We start from the raw sequence: 26,282 nt of genomic DNA on the forward strand, positions 1-26,282 counted from the left end.
GAAGTCAGAGAAAGAGAGAAAGAGGGGAGAGAAAGAGAAAGAGAGGGAGGGTGGGAGGAAGGATGAGTGAGTGAGTGAGTGTCGGGTGATTCCCTCCCCTCGCCAAATATCTGTCCAGGAGACGTTGACACTCCTTCATAACCCCGCTCTTCCCGCGCTTCACGCAGATGCCCAAAGCGCCGTGAGCACAGAAGTCTCCAAACACCAGAATTCTACTTACCGCACCGAACCCCAGTAGATGACAGCATAAAATAGCCTAATAGTGTTAATTATAGTTATTTACATTAATTCATCAATATAGCAGTATGGTTTTCTTTCCTACACCTTAGTTTGCTTTTCCAAGAGACCTCTTTGTGCAAACTCTTTTATACTCTATGTGCACGTCCCCGTGGTTACTGCACATCCCCAGCCGGTGTTGGTGATGCCATGCCCCGCAACCACAGTGGCGATGAAGCCAGCTCTGGGCTCTGGATGAAAACCTCTCCAGGGCGTCGGGCTCAGAACTATAGGTTGAAAGATGTGGAGTCTGGACGGAGGATGATGAACAACGCTGTTCGAGTCGGAGACGGGATGCTTTCGCCAGGCGCGGCAGGTGCAGGGGGCGCGGAGAGGAGAAAGGGCGCCCGGTTGAGTTTGCTCGGGAAGCCGCTCATCTACAGCGCGCAGAGCGGGCGCAGAAACGCGCACTACCGACGTCTCCAGAATTACCTCTATAATGTACTGGAGAGACCCAGGGCATGGGCGTTCATCTACCACGCCTTCGTGTGAGTATACGAGCTGTTATCATGTAGACCTCGTGTAAACAGATTTAAACAGAAATTTAATGGTAGGCTACTTCATCAGTCACCTGTTGCTGGGAATTCTTCTAGCGCACAGAGCTACAGAGGGGGAGAGACAATGATTAGAGGTTTTGTGCAAGTGAAGTAAGTGTACACAAAAAAAGTGGCTTTCTCAAGGGAAGGGTGATGGCTCTATGTGGAACCATACTGACACGTTGAGCTCCTCACGGGTTCTTTACGTCCACTTTAAGTGATAATTAAAATTTAGGGGCAGCAGCTCATATGTAATATTTTGGGGCATGGTTTGTTCACAGCTCTTTTTGTGCAAGCATGTGTGAGAGTGTCATCCCAGTTGATCTAGTCTGTTGTATTATGCTATATTACATGGTATACATGACTATGGACAGTGATGGTGTCTTGTGACAGACTCACATATGGCCTTGTGTCAATTGAGAATGTTTGACTGAGTCAGTAGTTCCCAATGCTCTCCTCAGGGACCCCCTGTCATTCCAGAGTTAACACACCTGATTCAACTTCAACTTGTTAATAAACACGTTAATAAAACAATATAATATGGCTATTAAACTCGAATAAAACCGCCTGTATAGTTCTACAAATAACATTTAAGAGTTAGAAAGGTTCTTTATAGATTCATTCTCCATAAAGCTTATATAAAGAACTATAACAAGGGTTTTATATAGCCCCAAAAAGGGTTGTAACCATTGCGGAACACTTTGTTGGGGCTATATAGAACCTTTTTTTAATGGTTCTTTATAGAACCGTAGGAAAAGGCTCTTTATAGCACAATTCATGTTCCATTTAGACCCTTATAAGCATGGTTCTTTAAAGAATCTTTACAAAAAAAATCCACAATGAACAATATGCACCATATACATTATATTGGTGTGAGTGTTTGTGTGTGTGTGTCCAAATGCCTTTTCTCAATTGTTTCATTGTAACAGCTGGATGCTGCTGTTGTAGAAAATAAGTCTCTGGAGAGAACCAAAAAGGTTTCTATTGCTTGCTTCATATATCGCACCCCTAAAAGTTCTATATATAACCCCTTTGTGGGTTGAAAATGGCATATTTGGGCACTAATAAGCGCCTACGTTGGAACGTAGTGGCTGTACAGTAACATGTCATGCATGACGTCCGAGCTCTGGCTCTGTGCTTCACAGCGCTGTATGGGTTTTGACTGACAGCCGTTCTGAACTTGAGCAACTTGCTATTGCTAGACAAGAAGTTGCCCCCATAACTCCCTGTAATTGGGCAACTTTAGCACATGTTTTGTTGTCTGAGCGAGGGAAATGCTGTAAATTCATATAAGTCCATATACAGTGTCAACGTCTACGATCACTATGTTTGATGTACATTTACAAGACGACAAGTCGTCATACCCTGGGTTGTTCTGAACAGAATGACTCTATGTATGTTATTAATTGTGAAGAAAATGTGTCTCTTCAAACGCACCTGAATGCACTCACGACCCCTCTCTATGTGCACCAAAATGACGGTCTGTTTCTCTGAATTGCCTTGTGAAAGACTAACACTGTAAGATCGTACTTTATAACTTGGCTAGTTATGTTGGCAATAGAACAAGCTTTCAAATCATGCCCTCCTGACCCACACTGCGATATATAATGGACCGTTTTTTGGATTGCATAAACAACAACAGTAATTGTGTGATGGCAGGGACGCAGGGTTGTGTTGCAAACTTAACAACTACAAGTGTGCTTGCTCTAGTTCCTCAACAGCACAGCTAGGAGAGCTAAATAGTTCTAGTTATAAAAGTGCATTGAAACTGTGCACACTTTGGAGAGGTGTGTGTCCACTTGGAGACACCAGTTAGTTTTTCTCATGCTGCACTTACCCCACATTTTCCAGGAATAGTCCAATCATGTTACTGAATGTATCCAGAGTATTTTCAGATTTTGTTATCAACAAATATGGCGAAAACTACAGTAAATGTAAAATGCACATCAAATCAACAGTGTAATGTTTGGATTCAGTCTTGTGTCAGGTGAACTATTGTATAGAGTGTTCTACTTTCTGTTATCTGACTCCTTCAGTCAAAGTTAGAGATCAAATTTCTCATCATGGGATGCGAAACACTAAAATACATTGCACCCACATATATGCATATATATGCTTTCAATTATTTAAGATGACATTTAGAGAGAACTAAATTAAGCTGGTCTGATGTCTTGCTGTGACACACACATACGCACACACACACACACACACACACACACACACACACACACACACACACAGGGTGGCAGGTAGCCTAGTGGTTAGAGCGTTGGACTTGTAACCGAAAGGTTGCAAGATTGAATCCCCGAGCTGACAAGGTAAAAATCTGTCTTTCTGCCCCTGTCATTGTAAATAACAATTTGTTGTTAACTGACTTGCCTAGTGAAATAGAAAACACACATTTGTGTTGAAATTTGTATTAATAGAAGTTAAACAGCCTACATTTGTGCTGAATCATGTATTAGTAGAAGTTTTAACAGTCTCTTAAGACTACAGTTGCTTCATGGCCATGGTGTGGAGTGTGAAGTAGGAAATTGAGCTGTCAGGTTGGGTAAGATGGCGGAGACAGATGGGTTGTGAAGCAGGATGATGAAGTTTTATTTGTTCATGCGGGACAGCAGGGTCACCGGGGTTAAGTCCTTACATCTTCCCTAACCATAGCAACAGATTGTACGCCAGATAATGTGATATAACCAAAGATTTTTTGGTGTCCATTACTGGACGTTACAGGAAAGCCCCATGTTTTGTATTGCACAAGGAGGTTCCACGCCATCTTTGCAGGGAACATCTAGTATTTCTCAGAAAACGAGTCCACGGCCACGTGTAGAAGTAGATGACAGCGCATCACACAGTGCGACCAAAACAAAGATCTATACATATGCAAGAGGCATATCTCATTCGATGCAACACCTGGATTTAATATCTTTGAGTGTTTGCTGTTTTTTTGTAGAACCACCTGCAACTGGAAAAATACATTTGTTAGATACTTTTTTTTACTGAATCGAGAACAAATAAAGTATTGCCAAGAACAGGTTAGTTAAAAAAATCTAATGCTTCAGTTTGTATGGGGCTTCCCTGTAATGCCCAGTAATGGACACCAGCTATCTTTCGTTCAATCACATTATCTGGTGTACAATCTGTAGCTACACTGACCACAACGCAGATCCACAATGCACCACAAGAGATGGACCATACATATAATAAGTGCAAATACTTACTAAACACATACAAACACATAGTCATCCATTTGTTTGTTTTTACGGAAATGGTTGTGTCATGCTTGCGTCAAAAACAAAGGTTCTTTAGGATCCCAATACCACAGACACAGACAGGAGGTAGAGAGTCAGTTTACGATTCTTTAATATTATTTTCTCCTTGTCTATTTTTAAAAGGGGTTTACAATAACACAAAGACAAAGACAGGCACGTACAGACTCACATCACACGCACACTGAAGTCCATTGTTGTAATGGCAAATTGGTAATCTTGGCGTTAGCGTTCCTGGGTTCCCGACCATGTCCGCGCCTCGGCAGTGTCATCTCTAGACAGGACACGTCTGGAGAGCGGGGAGAAAGCTTCATCAGAAACATCATCATACTGGGAATGTCCTCTTCTGGCTTCAATCTGCAAAACATTGAGTACTTTTACATGCACAATAATAATTCGATATTCAAGTGATTATGGCAGTAGGCTGAGTATGACATTAGTCATGTAAACACCTCACTTTGTTTATCTTAATCTGAGTAAGATCATAATCGAAGTACTGTAAGCATATACAGATTAAAGCACCTAGTTTTCTGAGAAATCTTTAGAATTATTAGGACTTCTTAATTGGTGTTCCAATGTTGTATTTGATGTACACATGTGCTAGCTCCACAAGCCTCCCTCCTTTGCGCGAGTGAAGTGAGTTCTGAAAAACTAAAAGTATGCATCTTAGAAATAGTTTCCACCTACAAACTGCATATTTTTGTAACCTTTATTTTAACTAGGGATGTCAGTTAAGAACAAATGACGGTCCACACCGGCCAAACCCAGACAATCCTGCGCAATCACAGCCGGTTGTAATACAGCCTGGATTTGAACCAGGGTGCCTGTAGTGACATCTCAAGCACTGAGACAAACATTGTAAAGGGGTTAACCGATTCAGAGTAAAGGAAATCACTCAAATAAGTAAATAAGAAGTAATCCAAAACACAGCACACAATATGAATAATGTAAATAATCAATCATGGTCATGACATGCACATAGTGAATCTATTCTATAGCAGGAAAATGCCCAAAACACTCACTTAATGTTTTTTTATTGTAAATCCGCAGTCTTGTTGCTAGCGCAATAAACTCCCCGTCTAATTTAGTTCTATGCCTCTTTCTCTTATTGACTGCGTGAGGTTGAGGTTATTATAGCTTTTGGCTATAACAATAAAGACTCAAGTCAATCAAGTCATTTCAAAAGTGTAAAGAGCTAAAAAATGTGTGCTAGTGTCTGAATTGCAGCACTGGTAAAAGCTAGTACACACTAAAACCAGCTAAGAGGCCATGAACTCCCAGAGGAATGATGGATGGAAATTGGTTGAGGTTTGAGGTTAGAGTCGGACCCTGGTCTCAGGGGGTTTCAGGTTTGAATCCCAGATCTTGTGGGATATGAACTAAAAACTGTAGGGTTGCTGACGCAGAATATCAAGTGTTTTCTACTGCTGTTTTCCCCTAATAGAAGGCACTTAACACTAATTTAACTCTAGGGGCCCTGTGCTGCTTCCTTCCTCTCATGATAGTGTGTTGTCCTTGATGTTGGGGAAAATAGACAGTAGACAAGTGTCTGGTTTCACAATGAATAATAAGGTACTATTTTAAGTAATATGAGTACCCAATTGTAATGACTTCAAATATCGCAAATAAAACACTTTGTCCTCAGATCATTTGCTTTGTAGTTGATGAGAGACCACAGTAGAGAAGAATAGAGTCTGTGTTTATTTTTAGTGCCACTTGGAGATCAAGTTATATAAATGGTGTGCTTTAATTCCATTGAGGTTCAGTCCGGTGGCTCCCTTCAAAGCGAATGGATTTTTCATTGGTCATTTCAATAAGTCACAGTGGTGTGCTAACTCCAGCGGATGTTTTTATTTTGCCCCCGAGTGAGCTCATTCAGTTAGTGCTGCGCTGTAGGTTAGAGACCACACACACGCACACGCACACGCACACACACACACACACACACACACACACACACACACACACACACACACACACACACACCGGAACATCTCTCGGAAGGATTTAACCCCCGAAAGCACATTTTCCCATTATAGTCTAGATAAATATATCTAAATGCACATGTAAAAGAAATGTCTCCGCTGCTATTTTTACATTTATCAAAGTGCTGCAGTGATATCCAACCTGAGCTCAGGCACAGATGTTTTTTTGTGTGTTATTTTATAAATCCCTGCTGTTTGTGTATGTGTGGGAGGTCATTTTACTCTCTGCGTAGGTGTGTGTATGGGAAGCTGCCTATGCCTGTGTGTATTTATATATATGTGAAACTGGGGACTGTGTGTGTGTGTGTGTGTATGTGTGTGTGTGTGTGTGTGTGTGTGTGGGCTGACCACTTCTCTCTCTTTGAATGTCTCCAATGAACTTATCTCAGGATTACTGGTGTGTGATCCTTGTAGGTATGTCTTACAGAGAAAGAGAGAGAGCGATGGGGGAACAGGTAGGAGGCTGGCTGGGTCTGGTCCTGTAGATACAGTATGTGATGAGCTTGTGAGTGCTTAACTTACTCTGGAAACAAGTTGCCTATAGATATACAGTTGAAGTTGGAAGTTTACATACACTTAGGTTGGAGTCATTAAAACTCATTTTTCAACCACTCCACACATTTTTTGTTAACACTATAGTTTTGGCAAGTCGGTTAGGACATCCACTTTGTGCATGACACAAGTAATTTTTCCAACAATTGTTTTCAGACAGATTATTTCACTTATAATTCACTGTATCACAGTTCCAGTGGGTCAGAAGTTTACATACACTAAGTTGACTGTGCCTTTAAACAGCTTGGAAAATTCCAGAAAATGATGTCATGGCTTTAGAAGCTTCTGAAAGGCTAATTGACATCATTTGAGTCAATTGGAGGTGTACCTGTGGATGTATTTCAATGCCTACCTTCAAACTCAGTGCCTCTTTTCTTGACATCATGGGGAAATCAAAAGAAATCAGCCAAGAACTCAGAAAAAAAATTGTAGACCTCCACAAGTCTGGTTCATCATTGGGAGCAATTTCCTGGCCTGAAGGTACCACATTCATCTGAACAAACAATAGTACGCAAGTATAAACACCATGGGACCACGCGGCCGTCATACCGCTCAGGAAGGAGACGCATTCGGTCTCCTAGAGATGAATGTACTTTGGTGCGAAAAGTGCAAATCAATCCCAGAACAATAGCAAAGGACCTTGTGAAGATGCTGGAGGAAACAGGTACAAAAGTATCTACATCCACAGTAAAACGAGTCCTATATCGACATAACCTGAAAGGCCGCTCAGCAAGGAAGAAGCCACTGCTCCAAAACCCCCATAAAAAAGCCAGACTACGGTTTTCAACTGCCCATGGGGACAAATAATCGTACTTTTTGGAAAAATGTCCTCTGGTCTGATGAAACAAAAATAGAACTGTTTGGCCATAATGACCATCGTTATGTTTGGAGGAAAAAGGGGGAGGCTTGCAAGCCGAAGAACACCATCCCAACCGTGAAGCTCGGGGGTGGCAGCATCATGTTTTGAGGGTGCTTAGCTGCAGGAGGGACTGGTGCACTTCACAAAATAGATGGCATCATGAGGTAGGAAAATGATGTGGATATATTGAAGCAACAATGCAAGACATCAGTCACGAAGTTAAAGCTTGGTCGCAAATGGGTCTTCCAAATGGACAATGACCCCAAGCATACTTCCAAAGTTGTGGCAAAATGGCTTAAGGACAACAAAGTCAAGGTATTGGAGTGGCCATCACAAAGCTCTGACCTCAATCCCATAGAACATTTGTGGGCAGAACTGAAAAAGCTTGTGCGAGCAAGGAGGCCCGCAAACCTGACTCAGTTACACAAGCTCTGCCAGGAGGAATGGGCCAAAATACACCCAACTTATTGTGGGAAGCTTGTGGAAGGCTTCCCGAAAAGTTTGACCCAAGTTAAACAATTTAAAGGCAATGCTACCAAATAGTAATTGAGAGTATGTAAACTTCTGACCCACTGGGAATGTGATGAAAGAAATAAAAGCTGAAATAAATCATTCTCTCTATTATTATTCTGACATTTCACATTCTTAAAATATAGTGGTGAGCCTAACTGACCTAAGACAGGGAAATGTCAGGAATTGTGATAAACTGTGTTTAAATCTATTTGGCTAAGGTGTATGTAAACTTCTGACTTCAACTGTACCTTCTGCATCATAAAACTGACCTTAGATCCGATTCTATTAGCAACTTCTTCTATCAACTTCTATCAGCCTTAGTCCCCCCAACCCCACTCTCCCCTCACTAAGCCTGTGTGGATTTCCCTGAGTCGTTGATATCTGCGTTTCTGATCCGACCACTCTAGCATGAATCTGATAAATACCAGGCCCTACACTTGCCAAATAGTGCTCCATTATTGAATCAATAATGGCATTACGATCCAAAAATGTACTGCTGTGTGTTTGGGTAATCAGATTTTCAGAGCCGGGACAGAACCACCAATTTGCATCATGTGCTAGCCTAGGAACCAAAGTAAGTTTCCACAGACTTAATGTGTGTGTTTGTGTGTGTGTGATTGTGATGAAGAGCCAGTTTGTACTTAGTAAATGTTTGTGTGTGTGTAAACGGGACGCTTACGCAGAAATGATAACTGGATTGTGTTGCTCAAATGCTTAGCTAAGTGCGTCATCACAATTGATTCAAGAGACTCTGCAGTGCATTGACAGGTAACACATCAACTCATCTTGTTGGTACTCTGACATTAGCTGCATTAACATTACTTTAGAACTAACCTTATTTACACTGTAACTCCGATTTTTACACCATTTTGTGTCACTGTTGACTGCCTCACAGTCAACTAAACACAACCCACATACACATAAAACACCCAGTGTTTTGTTTCACTTTTAAAAGGCACATTGTGTGTTGGCAGGTACCCTATGAACAAAGTAGGCAAAATAATTCAGACAGATAGGAGGTTTTAACACTGTACATAGCCATAATATGACATTTTACATGTCTCTATTCCTTTGTGAGAGTAATGCTTACTGTTCATTTTGATTGTTTATTTCACTTTTGTTTATGATCTATTTAACTTGCTTTGGCAATGTAAACATTTGTTTCCCAAAAGCCCTTGGAAATACAGTACCAGTCAAAAGTTTTGGACACACCTATTCATTCCAGGGTTTTTCTTTATTTTTACTATTATCTACTTTATTGGCTTTGATGCTAGTGGTTGTAATGTAGGTGGGTCCAAACTTTTTACTGGTACTGTACATTGAATCGAGAGTGATAGCGAGGGAGGGAGGGAGGGAGGGAGAAAGGATGAGAGAGAGGGGGGGGGGGGGGGAGGGAGAAAGGATGAGAGAGAGAGAGAGAGGGGAGGGAGGGAGGGAGTGAGAAAGGATGAGAAAGAGAGAGAGAGGGGGGGAGGGAGGGAGGGAGGGAAGGGAGGGGGGGAGAAAGGATGAGAGAGAGAGAGAGAGAGAGAGAGAGAGAAAGAGAGAGGGAGGGAGGGGGGAGAAAGGATGTGTGAGAGAGAGAGAGAGAGAGAGAGAGAGAGAGAGAGAGAGAGAGAGAGAGAGAGAGAGAGAGAGAGAGAAAGAGAAAGAGGCACATCAACAGTGTGTCACTGTGTATTCCAGTGAGATTATGAATGGACAGAGAGAGGAAGAGGCACATCAACAGTGTGTTACTGTGTATTCCTGTGAGATTATGAATGGACAGAGAGAGGAAGAGGCACATCAACAGTGTGTCACTGTGTATTCCAGTGAGATTATGAATGGACAAAGAGAGGAAGAGGCACATCAACAGTGTGTCACTGTGTATTCCAGTGAGATTATGAATGGACAGCGAGAGGCATTAGATGAACGAGACACTGTTTGATCCTTCACTAGGCTCTGTGACACAACCCAGTCGCCACATCCCCGCTAAGCTTTTTCTTTCATCTGCGCCCAGAAAGAGAGAGAGGTAGATGGTAGAGAAGGAAGGGGAGAGAGCCTGGTGCCTGTGAGGAAGAGAGAGATGGTTATCTCCTTATACACCAACCCTAATGCATGCATCCACAGAGACCCACACGCCTATGAAAGCACCCCCCTTCTCCCTTGACACATCTCATATCATTAAATCAAGAATACTGTCATAGGGTAACAATATTAGCCTATCACTTGTGAATGATATATTATCACTTGTGAATTATCCCCACTTTAAGGCAAACAGCGCATAATTTTTTTTGCGACTTTTTCATAGTCTCACACATCATGCAGCCTAGCCCATAGGTGTAACGGTATTCGTCGTCGGAAGATGAAGGAATCATCGGATCAAAGCGCAGCGTGGTAAGTGTTCATGCTTCCTTTATTAAAACTGAACACTAATAACAAAATAACAAAGGGAATCACCGAAACAGTCCTGAAAGGTGCAAAACACTAAACCAAAATTAACTAGCCACAAAAACCCTGTGGGAAAAAGCTACCTAAGTATGGTTCCCAATCAGAGACAACGATAGACAGCTGTCCCTGATTGAGAACCATACCCGGCCAAAACAAAGAAATACAAAATCAAAGAAAAAGGAACATAGAATGCCCACCCAAAATCACACCCTGACCAAACCAAAATAGAGACATAAAAAGCTCTAAGGTCAGGGCGTGACAATAGGTATATATGTTTTGGTAAGGTCTGTATCAAAACTAAAGTGTCCAAATCATTTCTTACAATAAAGCACATGAATCCAGTTTACAATGGGTGTAGAGCCTAACTGGCATACCTACGTAGAGCGTGAGTTTGAAGTTTGGGGAAGATAATTTTCAACATTAAAACACACCTTTATAATAAAAGCATTACATGCATGATCACATTTGTGGTCACTTTTGATAATTATGTTTTCCTGCTAATGGAACATTCAAGGATTATAGCCTATACTGCTGTGTGCGCATTGCTGCCCTATAATGTGAAGAAATATCCTAATAGTTGATCAACATTTTAAGCTAAACGTTCTCATCTGTTGCGTCAGGCCCTTTGCTTAAAACAGGTTTTTTGATGCTAGTGGTTGTATTCATTTGGGATCTATTGCATCCCACAACTGTCCCAGATTGTTTGTATTATTTATTTCTCACACAAAATAGAATAGTTAAACTTTTGTCAGTGGCGTGCCGTGGGCCTGGGGCCTGGGCCTTCAGTGAGGTCCTACACAGTCCCACCCGAATTAATCCACCTCTTATTACCATCATTATGATGCCATGGCTCTAGACACTATACATTTAGACAGAAACGCAGTATAACCAGGCACCTTGAAATGGACATTTCTATTCAGAGAATTGCAGGGGAAGAGTACAATACAGTACAGTTCAACTAATAGGCAAGAACATGGTCGAGTGCAACAGAGTTATATTAATATTCTTCTTCTATCCATTTCTGGTCCACAAACTTTGAGCTTTAAGTCCCCCCCCCCAAAAAAAAAAACCAGTTCCTGTTTACCCCAAAACATGACACAATCAATGAGTCTTTTCAATATTTCCCTATTTTTCTTCACCTTTTCATTGTGCAGCTCCGTTGCCCTGCGCGCTTGTTCGTTGAGCTGTAGATCCACTCGGGTGTCCCCAAAAGTTTTCAAAAGCACCATTGCTTGTAAGTGCCCAGCCGTACTTTGGTGTCTCGTTGCTGCATTGGTTAGACAACTCAAGTTTGCAAAGCCAGTGTGGCTCCAAACACCAAATTGATCACTTGCAAATAATAGGCATTTCCAGCAGTACAGTTTGCAGTGCTTCTCAGAGCCTGTGAGCCATTGATAGCACTCGTAGTTGGAACTTTGAAAGTGACGAACGAACCCCTTTCCCGCCTGTGACAGGCTTTGTAGCGTCGGCGTCGGGCGACCTCTCCTTACAATGTCTAACTTTTCTTGAAAAGTTAGTTTTGAGAATGGCGTTATAATTATATCCTCGACCAAATCGATATCTTCTCCTCCTTCCGCCATTGTGGTTTGAAAAAACAGCTTAGTTAATTTGTTTATCAAATTCAGTTTCCTAGTTCTGAGGTTCTGCATAGACCTGCCCATAGGACTTGCCTCTCAATATTGGTAATCCAATCAAAAGCCGTGCACGCACTACGCCTGCTAGCTGGCTCCCGTGTAACACTGAAGAGTAGAACTCTTACTCTGGGGAATAATTTAATAAATATTTGTGGGAAAATATACATTTAAAAAAATTATATTCTGACGGTGTTTAGGCCAGCAGAGAAGTCCTTGCTGGCCCTGACGGCCCACCACTGACTTTTATAATATGGGGGATAGTAGATTGAAATAGGCTAGTGCTTTTCCTGTTCAGTAGGCCTATTTATGTTGTTGGCTGATCAAAAGTAAATGTGCACAGTTCTTTCAATATCTTAAAAATGCACCTCAGAATTGGATAAGGAGGCGCGCAGTTGCGTCCCCCATGTGTCTGTCTTCACTTGTAGCCTGTGAGAAAGACCCAATCATGTGATGGAGAGCCATGTGAGTGAGAGGTGCTTTGGCACGCAGCTTGGAGAAAGGAATTAAAGTTATTATATTCAGCCCAAGGGCTCAACGGCCACTGGCCGCAAAATACATGGATTTTTAAAAGGGGCATTACGGCCACACAAAGGGGATGCAGCCAGGGAATTCGAGGCATTATACAGTTCTTGTCAAATTGTGACCAATGAAGTGTGAAAAAGCCTGCGCTAAAAACAAAGCAGAGCTCATGCCTTTCATGCAACTTTTTTCAAATCATCAATAGTCTCATCATGCAGCCTTAGAATGTATTAAAAATCAGAACATATTGCCCAACATTTATATCACAACTGAAGTTACATAAATAACTGTAAATGAAGCGTATAGGAGGACCTGTTTCTTTGTTAGCCGCTCAACACAGAATAGCTGCATGTGTTCACTCCCTCAAATCGTTTGGAGAAAGTATCATTTCTATTTTATTCAGCTTTGTTCAATTGCATTCTTCATACTATAAAATAATGCCACGGAATTCTAAGCAAATCTTGTCTGCTATATGAACTAGTGTAGCCCACAGTCATATGGGATACACCATTGAATGGAAAAAGATCTTTAATGGGTCAGGGTTAAGGTTAAGTTTAAGTTTAGAAGTTAAGTCAAATGGTTAAGGTTAGGGTTAAGTTTATAAGTTAAGTTAAAGGGTTAAAGTTAGGGTTAAGTTTATAAGTTAAGTTCAAGGGTTAAGGTTATGGTTAAGTTTAGAACTTAAGTTAAATGGTTAAGGTTAGGGTTACATTTAGAAGTTAAGTTAAAGGGTTAAGGTTAGGGTTAGGGTTAGGGGAAGGGCTAGCTAAAAGGGTTAAGGTTAGGGTTAGGGGAAGGGTTAGCTAACATGCTAAGTAGTTGCAAAGATGCTAAAAAGTAGTAAGTAGTTGACAGTTGCTAATTTGATGAAATGCTAAAGTTGAGAGATTTTAATTCGTAACCTTTGACGTTCGCATTATACGCCTCCCTATCCACCCATGTGTGTTTCAGTGTGTGACTGGATGGTTTTCTGTGGCAATGTGTGTGTAAACAAAGGTTCTTGAAATCACTGTGCTGAGAATGTGTTAGTGGATCTGTGTGTGTGCCTATTAGTCATACACTAAACCCTCAAGAGAGATGCCAGTTCCCCCAGTCGACTGTGAAGCTGATTGATAGAGACAGACCACTCTGAGTGCTCTCTGCCCACACAAAATGCATCGCGGTTGGGGTTGAGCTACCCAGGACTCCCTTGCCCTGCAACACTGGAGCAATCACTCTGTCAGATCTCACCATGCAGGAATACCCCCCTGCCCTCAGCCCATCACTCAGCCTAACGCTCTGATTGTATGTCAGCATAAGGGAGTTCCACTGATTCAAGAGATTGTAATTGAGGGCAGGGGAGTTTGTGTGCCTGTGTGTTTGTGTGCCTTGCTGCTGCGTTAGTTAGTCATCCTGATATTTTCCTGACAGCCTTCCTGATTCAAGCAGGGCTCTCTCACCTCCCCCACACTTATATGCTTTTCTCCAAACACAAATACATTTTCTTCACAGTGGGACAGACAGGCAAGGGCTTAGGGTGAAGTACTGTGCTTTTTCACTGTGATAAAATAGCTGACAGTGTCCAGGCATGTTTTGTGTGGACCCAAGGACCAGTTGCTGCTGCTTTTACAACAGCTAATGGGGTTTCTAATAAAATACCAAAAAACCAAACTATGCCCATGGGCAGCTAGCATCGATGATTCGTCCTGGAAATGAGAAATGCATTGCCCTGGCCACTCTCTCTCTCGGTTTGTTTCTCAATTTCTCTCTATCTTCTCTCTCCCCTCTCTTTCATTCTCTTGCCCTCTCTCCACATACTGTATATCTCTCTATCTTTCATTATTCACTTTTCCTCTCTCTCCCCCTTTGTTTCTCCATATTCCTCTCTCTCTCTCTCTCTCTCCCCCTCTCTCTCTCTCTCTCTCTCTCTCTATATATATATATATATATATATATATATATATATATATATATATTATATATATATTTATATATATATAAAGCTCAGCAAAAAATAATCGTCCTCTCACTGTCAACTGTGAGTATTTTCAGCAAACTTAACATGTGTAAATATTTGTATGAACATAACAAGATTCAACAACTGAGACATAACCTGAACAAGTTCCACAGACATGTGACTAATATAAATGGAATAATGTGTCCCTGAACAAAAGGGGGTTCAAAAGTAACAGTCAGTACCTGGTGTGGCCACCAGCTGCATTAAGTACTGCAGTGCATCTCCTCCTCATGGACTGCACCAGATTTGCCAGTTCTTGCTGTAAGATGTTACCCCACTCTTCCACCAAGGCACCTGCAAGTTCCCGGACATTTCTGGGGTGAATGGCCCTAGCCCTCACCCTCCGATCCAAAACGTCCCAGACGTGCTCAATGGGATTGAGATCTGGGCTCTTAGCTGGCCATGGCAGAACACTGACATTCCTGTTTTACAGGAAATCATGCACAGAACAAGCAGTATGGCTGGTGGCATTGTCATGCTGGAGGGTCATGTCAGGATGAGCCTGCAGAAATGGTACCACATGAGGGAGGAGGATGTCTTCCCTGTAACGCACAGCGTTGAGAGTGCCTGCAATGACAACAAGGTCAGTCCGATGATGCTGTGACACACCGCCCCAGACCATGACAGACCCTTCACCTTCAAATCGATCATGCTCCAGAGTACAGGCCTCGGTGTAACGCTCATTCTTTCAACGATAAACGCGAATCTGACCATCTCCCCTGGTGAGACAAAACCGCGACTCGTCAGTGAAGAGCACTTTTTTGCCAGTCCTGTCTGGTCCAGCGACAGTGGGTTTGTGCCCATAGGCGACGTTGTTACTGGTGATGTCTGGTGAGGACCTGCCTTACAACAGGCCTACAAGCCCTCAGTCCAGCCTCTCTCAGCCTTTTGTGGACAGTCTGAGAACTGATGGGGGGATTGTGCGTTCCTGGTGTAACCCGGGCAGTTGTTGTTGCCATCCTGTACCTGTCCCGCAGGTGTGATGTTCAGATGTACCAATCCTGTGCAGGTGTTATTACACATGGTCTGCCACTGCGAGGATGATCAGCTGTCCGTCCTGTCTCCGGACATTGCAATTTATTGCCCTGGCCACATCTGCAGTCCTCATGCCTCCTTGCAGCATTCCTAAGGCACGTTCACGCAGATGAGCAGGGACCCTGGGCATCTTTCTTTTGGTGTTTTTCAGAGTCAGTAGAAAGGCCTCTTTAGTGTCCTAAGTTTTCATAACTGTGACCTTAATTGCCTACCATCTGTAAGCTGTTAGTGTCTTAACGACAGTTCCACAGGTGCATGTTCATTAATTGTTTATGGTTCATTTAACAAACATGGGAAACAGTGTTTAAACTCTTTACAAGGAAGATCTGTGAAGTTATTTGGATTTTTCCGATTTATCTTTGAAAGACAGGGTCCTGAAAAAGGGACATTTCTTTGTTTGCTGAGTTTATATATCCATCCCTGTCTTCTCTCTCTCTCTCTCTCTCTCTCTCTTTTCCCCCCATCTCTCCTTTGAGGATCATTTATCTGCTTCCTAAGCTGGTCTCATAGTTTGCTAGAAAACCCTTCCAGGTGACCTGCTGACGTGACCCCTTGCCTAGCAGGAAGTGACCTCTCATGCCCTGGCCTGAGGAGGGTGGACCTTGTTGCCATGTGTCTAGCAACCTGCCTGGGAGTGTAATGGGTCGTTAGGAACCTGCCGAGTATCACCGCTACTCCCCAGCCAACCTGACACAGGCAGGAGGAGAGATCCAGAGGGAGGGAGAGGGGGAAGGAAAGTAAAGTAAAAAAGAGTGGAAGACAGAAAGAAAGAAAGAAAGAAAGAAAGAGAGAAAGAGAGAGAGAGAGAGATTGAGGGAGAAGGAGAGAAAGTAAGGGAGTACTGAGGGTGAGGGGAAGAAAGGTAGTATGGGAGGAAGATGCATGGAGAAAAAATATGACAGAAAGAGGAGAAGAGGGAGAGAGTAGTCAGGTTGGCGTTTTCCTCATCTATGTCTTTTATCTTTCTCACAGCGATGCATATTGTGCCTTTGTCATTGGGGCTTGCTCAACTACTACGGTTTGCTCATCAGTGATTCGTTGGCAGCACAAGTGAACAAGGCACACGTAGTCTTTGATGAAAAGTTGTTGAGGTTAAGTGAAATGGAATTTCAGCCTCCATCTCACCACATCATCCCTCGCTCCTCTCCTCCTCTGCGGGAGCCGGCCTCTGATGATCGTCCAGACATTCTTCCCTCCCTCTGTATGTGTCCTGTCTCGATGAAATACGCATTGAAATCACATTAACAGACTCTGCCTGTTTGTCTTGCAAACTTTTGGTTAAATTAAATATTTAAATCATTTCCCAGTCCACACTCTTTTTTTTTCAAGCTGCTGTGAATCAAGAGCAAACTTGAATCATGAGCGCATGTTGCGTTATTGAGGTTTAAAGATGGCTCTTTGTTGTGGGTTGTCTGCCAGTAACTGTCCTTTTGGAATTTGGTACTTGGTATTTTATTAGGATCCCCATTAGCTGTTGCAAAAGCAGCAGCTACTCTTCCTGGGGTCCACACAAAACATGACACATGACATAATAAAGAACATTAACAAACAAGAACAGCTCAGAGTTCCACGCAATAATGGCTCTATATAATACTGTATGCTTTCTTGAATTTGTTCTGGATTTGGGGACTGTGAAAAGACCCCTGGTGGCATGTCTGGTGGGGTAAGTGTGTGTGTCAGAGCTGTGTGTAAGTTGACTATGCAAACAATTTGGGATTTTCAACACATTAGTGTTTCTTATAAAGTTCAGTCAGTGTAGAATCTTTGCACGTGTGTTAGTAGCTTAATGAAATCGATCTATCGATCTGGTTCAACGTAATTTCATTGAAATGACGTCAAATTAACATTCAACCAGTGTGTGCCCAATGGGCAGAGCCATCAGAAACTGTGAATCCTGCATGGATACCATTCCTGTCAGGGACTCTTCCCAAGGCTGCTGTATCAGGCCTGTGTTCAGAGTTCATATAGATAGACACTTGAACACTGTCACGTGACCAGGGCTGTAAAGTGCTACCAATTTGGTCGCAAATGCAGCAAAATTTGCGACCAGGAATTTTATTTTGGGAGCACTGTGCAACTATAAAAAAAAATCTCCCAGATAATAATTGATGCAATGATAAGGGTTCGCTGTACCGTTGTTTCCGAGTGCCCTAGAGAAACAAACAAATACAGGCTTGTTAGCGTCATGGTTGCACCATTACTACAGTGAAAACAGATTGATTCTAGACCAACCATGTCAAAAGATCCGGCCCATATTACCGGGATGACAATTTATGTTCATAAACCATGTCGTGGGCCATTCTGAAACGACTTGCGTGTTGTTAACCATTTGTTTACACTTTTTCCAGTCGTGTTACCTCAGTGCTTTGCTAGTTAACAACCAGACGGGTATACTACAATCAAGATCAATGACTTAGCTAGCTAACTTCACAGAATATTCTGAAACGGTTTATTTTTTATGAAGATAAGCATGAAATGGGCTTGGACTAATTGACTCAACAACCAAAAACAAATATCTAAGTATAGCTTTCCTAATGAACCAGAAAATCAACAGTTATGTATAGTTGTTTATCAAAGTTAACTGGCTAACTCAGTGATTCTGCTTTGTAGTATACTCCTGGATATACTTTACCAGTATATACAAACATTTGGGGGCACAGAAAGAATGGAACAAGGATATCTTCTCCAGGAGATCAATGATCATAGCAATGAATGCATGTTGTCATCACAAACCTGACGCTTCTAAAGAGACAATGTACGATATTACGAAAGCAATGTACAAAAGCAAAATAGTGCTTTCACACAATGTAGAAACGCAATATTCCACAAATGACTTTGTAATTTCAATGACAGGTGTTTGTACCAACATTAAAGCTTTTATAATAAACTAATGTATTTGCAGTGTTACACGTGTGTTTCTAGGGCACAACATGTGCTTCGAAAGTAGCTAGAATTCAGATAGACCCAATAGAGGCTTTATCTATCTGGTGCTCCTAAATTTCATCTGCTGCTTCTATATTTTTTTTATTTACAGCCCTGCGTGTGACTTTATCAGCTGGGAAACATCCCCTTTCTTGGACTTATGTCGGAAGTTTAAGAAGAACGTTCACATGTACACATACTACCTTACAGTCTCACTAATGTGATGGCGAGAGTGTGCCTACTGCATGTGGTACACTACAATGTGGTATATTTGTGTGTGTGTTTGTGTTTAATGTGTGTGTTCATTCAGCATCCTTCTGGTTTAGAACAGCCTTCCGTGCAGTGAGGTGAGGTGTGTGTGGTGTGTAAGGCGACCCCACAGATCAGTTCTCCCAAAATTGGACGTTGCTACTAGTAACCAAGGGCCTAACCGGAAGTCAGTGACTCAAATTATGCAAAATAAAAAGCTCATTGTGCTATATAAAGTGAGTGTGAAAGAGTGCCTGTCAGTCTGTCTGTCATTGTGTCTGTCTATTGTTGTTGGTATGTGCATTGTGTCTGTGATGGTTGTGTGTTTGCAGATTAGTGTATGTGTGTACGTGTGTGTCCAGGCTTTGGGCCCAGTCCATTGACTGGAGCCTAATGCACTCTGAGGGTCTGTTTCACTAAGCTACCAGGACTCCAGCCAACAGACAAGTGAGCCTGGCACAACAATACAGCTGGGTGTTTGAATAACAAGGTGCTGTGTGTGTGTACGTGTTTGGTTTAACTTAACGGAGTAGCATGGATGGAGTGAGTTTTACGGATGGAGGACAGATGCCGTCATTGAAAATGAGAATTTGTTCTTTAACTGACTTGTCTAGTTAAATAAAGGTAAAATTAAATAAAATACCTTGGAATACTAGGGGGATGTATTGGTGTGTGTGTGTGTGTGTGTGTGTGTGTGTGTGTGTGTGTGTGTGTGTGTGTGTGTGTGTGTGTGTGTGTAAAAGAGAGTAAGTGTGGTTTTTGTTTGAGTGTGCGTGTGTGTGTGTGATTGCTAAATATCAAATCTGAATGATATGAGTTCCCCCATGAAGAATCCAGAGTGTAAATCTCACACTTGTTTCACCTCTCTTCATCCAAGGATGACGTCATCCTCTTCGGTATAATTCTCTCTCTCTCTCTCTCTCTCTCTCTCTCTCTCTCTCTCTCTCTCTCTCTCTCTCTCCCTCTCCCTCCCTCCCTCACATTTATTTGCACACAGAACTTGTCTAGCTACACTGTTTGGATAGTATGGTATAAGGGAGGAAGCAGCCGTGCAGAGGTTTGGGTAGGCTGAGATAATTTATGTTTGTTTGGGCAGGGCCTGGGATTGTGAAAAATAGTTATTGTCCCTGGCACTTAGAAGGAGATGGAAAAGCTACAATCGTTACTGGCTTTATTGGAAAATTGAGAATCATTTTATGAGCAATTTATATAGAATTTATATTCCATGATACTTGACTACACAAACACTCATAGTACACACATACCCACACAGTGGGTGCACATACCCACAGAGAGATGCACATACCCACACAGTTGGTGTGAGTGAGTGTGTGAGTGCGAGTTGGCTTTCAGCGGCTATCTCTCACTCTTTTTCCCTTTATTTCTCTCTGTCTATCTCCAACACTCCCCATCTTTCTCCCACTCTGTCTCTAATAAAGTTGTATTAGTAGCGGCTTGTTGTAGCTTGTTGCTCTGTCATTTATGCACAGTGGGAGACCTGCTTTTATGAGACACCTGCTTTCGAGGATTTTCAGTGTGAGTGCTTGCTCTTCTCCTCCCCTCTCTCTCCTACCATCACTTCTCTCACACCCTCACACTCCTGACATCTCCTCTCCTCTTTCCCTCTCTCCTCTTGCCATAACCTCTCCTTTCTCTCATACACACACTCTTGCTCTTTCTTCCTCTCTCGCAATCCCATTCTCCTGTCTGCACTGAAGCAGTTGAGCCACAAGAGGCGATTTGAAAGTCAAATGCCCTCTGTGAAGGTGGCACAGGCTGGGCATAACCACCCATGTCCAAAACTCTGGGGTGGGAATAAGGATCATCCCTGGCCGTTCAGCCATTATGTGAATGGACTATTGATCTTTTGTTCCTTTGTGAAATTGTGTAACGACATAAATCTGTGTCTACATTTTTCTTGGAGGCAGCACAAAAATGCAGAGATAGCGTATGTATTAGTATTAGTATTAGTATATGGAGAATACAGTGTCTATGTCTCCCCCTCATCTGTGTGATCTTATCTCAACTAACCTGTACCCCCGCACATTGACGTGGTACCGGTACCCCCTGTATATAGCCTTGTTATTGTTATTTTATTGTGTGACTTTTTATTATTTGTATTATTATTTATACTTTAGTTTATTTGGTAAATATTTTCTTAGCTCTTTCTTGAACTGCGCTGTTGGTTAAGGGCGTGTAAGTAAGCATTTCACAATAAGATCTACAGGTCTCTCTCTCTCTCTTTCTCACTCTCTCTCTCTCTCTCTCTTTCTCTCTCTCTCTCTCTCTTTCTCACTCTCTCTCTCTCTCTCTCTCTTTCTCTCTCTCTCTCTCTCTCCTTCTCACTCTCTCTCTCTCTTTCTCACTCTCTCTCTCTCACTGTCTGTTAGGTTATATGAGTTCATATGTGATGTTTTCTGGCCCTCATATAGTACAGCTACTGCAAACATCCACATCTCCACGACAACATGTCTCATCCACAGATTCTTCCCCAATTACCTATAACAAGCTGCTCTGTAGCCACCAAAAAGCTACAGAGGAGAAATCTGTAGAGAGCTGTGGAGTAGTGGATGTTAATGATGTCTGTGTGTGCGTGTGATTGCGTGCATGTGTGTGTGTGTACTCTTTTTCTCTCTCATCTCTGCTTAATGTATCATCAGCATTATTCACATTTTCACTGCTGTTATCACAATGCCACCCCAGAAAGCAATTTTGTTTGTTTTGCAATGTGGCTATTATTGACATTTCTGAATTAATATCTTGGTTGTGTTGCAACTGGAAGGATGCTGGAATACACTTATAACATATGGGGACCAGCTCTAGTTTCTTGGTGTGTGTGTGTGTGTGTGTGTGTGTGTGTGTGTGTGTGTGTGTGTGTGTGTGTGTGTGTGTGTGTGTGTGTGTGTGTGTGTGTGTGTGTGTGTGTGTGTGTGTGTGTGTGTGTGTGTGTGTGTGTGTAATAAAGCTCAGTCCCAAGGTGAGTTACAGTGCCAAATTATTAGACATTTGTCATCACATTCGTCTGTATGCTAGCAGAATACTTGGTTGGTACAGTGGTACCGCAGCATTCTGATATGGTGAGTGGCATTGTAGCACTGCTATATTCACGTTAACATTTCTCTATTTATTTTATACTCACATGGCAAAATTATGTAAATGGTTTCTCACCATAACCGTTACCACAGCATGTGGAGATGAGGGAGTGAATGTCCCAGATGTTCTCTTAAATCAATATGGTAATCCAGCAAGTCATGTCCTCAAAGCTTACATATAGATATTTGAGTGTGTGTGTCTGTAGCTGTTTTTAAGTGTGTATCTATCTGTTTGTCTTTGTGCCATTGTGTCTGTTTGTGTCCCTTTGTCTGTGGTGCTGGGAGACATTGTGTGTGGCTTCAAATAAAGAGGATTTATCAATCTCCTCCTAGCTCAGTGGGACTCTAACAATGGCCAAAGTGTTTGTGTGCATTAAAACAAATATGAAAAAATATACTGTATATATTCCGGTGTCTTGAAGTAATTGCTGGATTTAGCATGTGGTAGCCAGGCTGTAAAACTATTATCCTTTTACACCTCTTTCTCTGGCAGCCAGAGACACTATGTGTGTGTGTGTGTGTGTGTGTGTGTGTGTGTGTGTGTGTGTGTGTGTGTGTGTGTGTGTGTGTGTGTGTGTGTGTGTGTGTGTGTGTGTGTGTGCGTTTATGTATATGTGTGTGTGTGTGTGTGTGTGTGTTTGGACTTTTTTCCATTATAAATCACTTTTATTTTTCATAATTAGGAAAAGGAACCCAGCTAATACTACAAAGCAAACAAAAACACCTCCATTTGCTGTAATGCAGCTGGTACATAATCCCCTTTCTAATTGAAACTAAATTAAAGGAAGAGATCAAAATGTCTGCACAGAGGGGGAGGAAGGTACGTGTCTGTCTGCACGTACCCTTCTCTTAGCTAACGGCTGGGTGCTAATAGACTTCATGCCTACACTTGGAAGGGAAAGAGGAGGAATAAGTGAAAGAAAAAAAAGCATGGTCAAAAACAGAGAGTTGCAGAGTCAAAGAAAAAAAGAGACACCCTCTTTTAGGGTGATAGTGTCTCTCAGGACTTTTACTTTTTATATATATATATATATATATATATATATATATATATTTTTTTTAGGTAGATTAGCTTTAATATTGCAGATATATTGTAGCTTCCATCAATGCAATTGTCTGTGTCACTTCCAATCCTCCATATATTTTTTTGCAAGTATGTGTATTCAATTGATGTCGGAAGTTTACATACACCTTAGCCAAATACATTTAAACTCAGTTTTTCACAATTCCTGACATTTAATACCAGTAAAATATCCCTGTCTTAGGTCAGTTAGGATCACCACTTTATTTTAAGAATGTGAAATATCAGAATAATAGAAGAGAGAATGATTTATTTCAGCTTTTATTTCTTTCATCACATTCCCAGTGGTCAGAAGTTTACATACACTCAATTAGTCTTTGGTAGCATTGCCTTTAAATTGTTTAATTGGGGTCAAACGTTTTGGGTAGCCTTGTACAAGCTTCCCACAATAAGCTTGACAGAGCTGGTGTAACTGAGTCAGGTTTGAAGGCCTCCTTGCTCCTTCTAGGCCTCCTTGCTCGCTTTTTCAGTTCTGCCCACAAATGTTCTACGGGATTGAGGTCAGGGCTTTGTGATGGCCACTCCAGTACCTTGACTTTGTTGTCCTTAAGCCACAACTTTGGAAGTGTGCTTGGGGTCATTGTCCATTTGGAAGACCCATTTGCGACCAAGCTTTAACTTCGTGGCTGATGTCTTGCATTGTTGCTTCAATATATCCACATAATTTTCCTACCTCATGATGCCATCTATTTTGTGAAGTGCACCAGTCCCTCTTGTAGCAAAGCACTCCCACGACATGATGCTGCCACCCCCGTGCTTCACGGTTGGGATGGTGTTCTTCGGCTTGCAAGCCTCCCCCTTTTTCCTCCAAACATAATGATGGTCATTATGGCCAAACAGTTCTATTTTTGTTTCATCAGACCAGAGGACATTTCCCTAAAAAGTACGATATTTGTCCCCATGTGCAGTTGCAAACCGTAGTCTGACTTTTTTTTTATGGCGGTTTTGGAGCAGTGGCTTCTTCCTTGCTGAGCGGCCTTTTAGGTTATGTCGATATAGGACTCGTTTTACTGTGGATATAGATACTTTTGTACTTGTTTCCTCCAGCATCTTCACAAGGTCCTTTGCTGTTGTTCTGGGATTGATTTGCACTTTTCACACCAAAGTACGTTCATCTTTAGGAGACAGAACACGTCTCCTTCCTGAGTGGTATGACAGCTGCGTGGTCCCATGGTGTTTATACTTGCGTACTATTGTTTGTACAGATGAACGTAATACCTTCAAGCCTTTAGACATTGCTCCCAAGGATGAACCAGACTTGTGGAGGTCTACAATTTTTTTTCTGAGGTCTTTTGAGTTTCTCATTGTGTCAAGAAAAGAGGCACTGGGTTTGAAGGTAGGCCTTGAAATACGTCCACAGGTACACCTCCAATTGACTCAAATGATGTCACTTAGCCTTTCAGAAGCTTCTAAAGCCATGACATCATTTTCTGGAATTTTCCAAGCTGTTTAAAGGCACAGTCAATTTAGTGTATGTTAACTTCTGACTCACTGGAATTGTGATAGAGTGAATTATAAGTTAAATAATCTGCCTGTAAACAATTGTTGGAAAAATGACGTGTGTCATGCACACAGTGGATGTCCTAATTGACTTGCCAAAACTATAGTTTGTTAACAAGAAATTTGTGGAGTGGTTGAAAAATGAGTTTTAATGAATCCAACCTAAGTGTATGTAAACTTCCAACTTCAACAGTATATATATATATATATATATATATATATATATATATATATATATATACACACATACAAACACACATATACATACATACATACATACATACATATTTTATACATTTTCCGTAATTACCCTCCAACCCTACCACCGCTCCCACAATTGGAGCAAACTAGTGAACAGCAACGCTTAGGTCTGTATTTCCAGCTTATACATACTATATATATTTTATGGACACAGCCTATTTTACAATAGTTTTTTTGGTGTTTGTTTTTAACTCTTGTCCTTCTTCTACACTCAACAGCTCCCATATATTTATGAAGTCCATCTGGCTTGATTTCCATTTGCCATATCTTTCAAACTGTCCTCTTTTAGAAAAGTTCCTAACCTATGTACGTTTTACAGGCACAGTATGTTTTACGTTAGTTATCTTGTTGTTATTAGTTGTTATTAGTCCCAACCTTCCCATCTATCTCTTAACACCATCCAAATTGGATTTCTATTTGCCATATATTTTTCAACTGTGCTCTGATGTTTCACAAAAGCTCTGAACCTTTCCATTCTCATTGTTTCTATTGCACAGCTGTCCATTTTTTTGGTCCTTAAATGAAACGGGTACACTTTTTTATTTATCACAATTTTCTTTAACCAATTATGGTATTTAATGCAGTCCAGCACCTGTCCATCAGCAGTTTCCACGGCAATAACTGGCCCTTCCCAAGCGACGGTCACAGATCGCCTTATAATCCGTGTCCAGACAGCAATGAGTCCGATAGAAACTCAATTATTTACTAAAGCACTAATGCAGGGAGGTGTGTGTGTGTGTGTGTGTGTGGAGGAGGAAGCACATTTCCTTCTTTCTTTGTTACCTTGCCATGGTCACCACTTCTGTGTAAAGGACTGACTCGTGGAGAAATAGGGCAGCAACTACAAAAGTAGACAAGGGAAGTAATGGGGTCCAGCCCTGCCAAGCTAACATCTCAGAACCCATAGTCTAGCCAGAATGCAAAGCTGCTGATTAAACCAAGTAAGTTACCCTACTTGGTTTTCTGTCTGATGGTTTTGCTTTGTAAGCTGATATGGAGGGCTATTGATGCTCCACTGTCAAGTCCATAAAGACAAATAGAGTATGCAATCATTCCACCCCATGATGATTTCTTACTGGGATTCTGCTGATCTCACTCACACCACCAGACCTACTGTATATAATATTGTATACTCTGTAAATAGGAGAATGAATGGACACACAGGAAATGGGCTTTAACGTTTGAGGCATCTAATATATTGTAAGTTCAATATAACGGATTGTTTAGGATGCCAATGTTAGAGTCTGAGGCACATCTGCACAGTGAAGGTTGTCTTAGGTTAACAACATCTACATTCTACAAATGAAATGAAATCACATTTTATTGGTCACGTACACGTGATTAGCAGATGTTATTGCCAGTATAGCGAAATGCTTGTGCTTCTAGCTCCGACAGTGCAGTAATATCTAACAAGTAATATCTAGCAAATTACACAACATATACCCAATGCACACAAATCTAAGTAAGAATGAATTAAGACTGTATACATATGGAAGAGCGATGTCAGAGCGGAACTGTCACGTCCTGACCTTAGTTCCTTGTTTTTGTTTCTATTTTAGGTTGGGGCGTGAGTTGG

At 41.7% G+C, this 26,282-nt stretch overlaps 1 protein-coding gene across 1 annotated transcript in view; it reads left to right on the top strand.

Moving 5' to 3' along the window:
- Positions 1 to 319: 319 nt before the first annotated feature.
- The window catches only part of LOC139417136 (potassium voltage-gated channel, KQT-like subfamily, member 5a), a 96,669-nt gene continuing 70,706 nt past the window's right edge, over positions 320 to 26,282 (top strand). Inside the window, exon 1 of the mRNA XM_071166384.1 lies at positions 320 to 764. Coding sequence (XP_071022485.1) covers positions 427 to 764 — 338 coding nt within the window. The 5' untranslated portion in view covers positions 320 to 426. The remainder of the gene's footprint in view (positions 765 to 26,282) is intronic.

Source organism: Oncorhynchus clarkii, chromosome 1, assembly GCF_045791955.1.
Source record: "Oncorhynchus clarkii lewisi isolate Uvic-CL-2024 chromosome 1, UVic_Ocla_1.0, whole genome shotgun sequence".
NCBI lineage: Eukaryota > Metazoa > Chordata > Actinopteri > Salmoniformes > Salmonidae > Oncorhynchus > Oncorhynchus clarkii.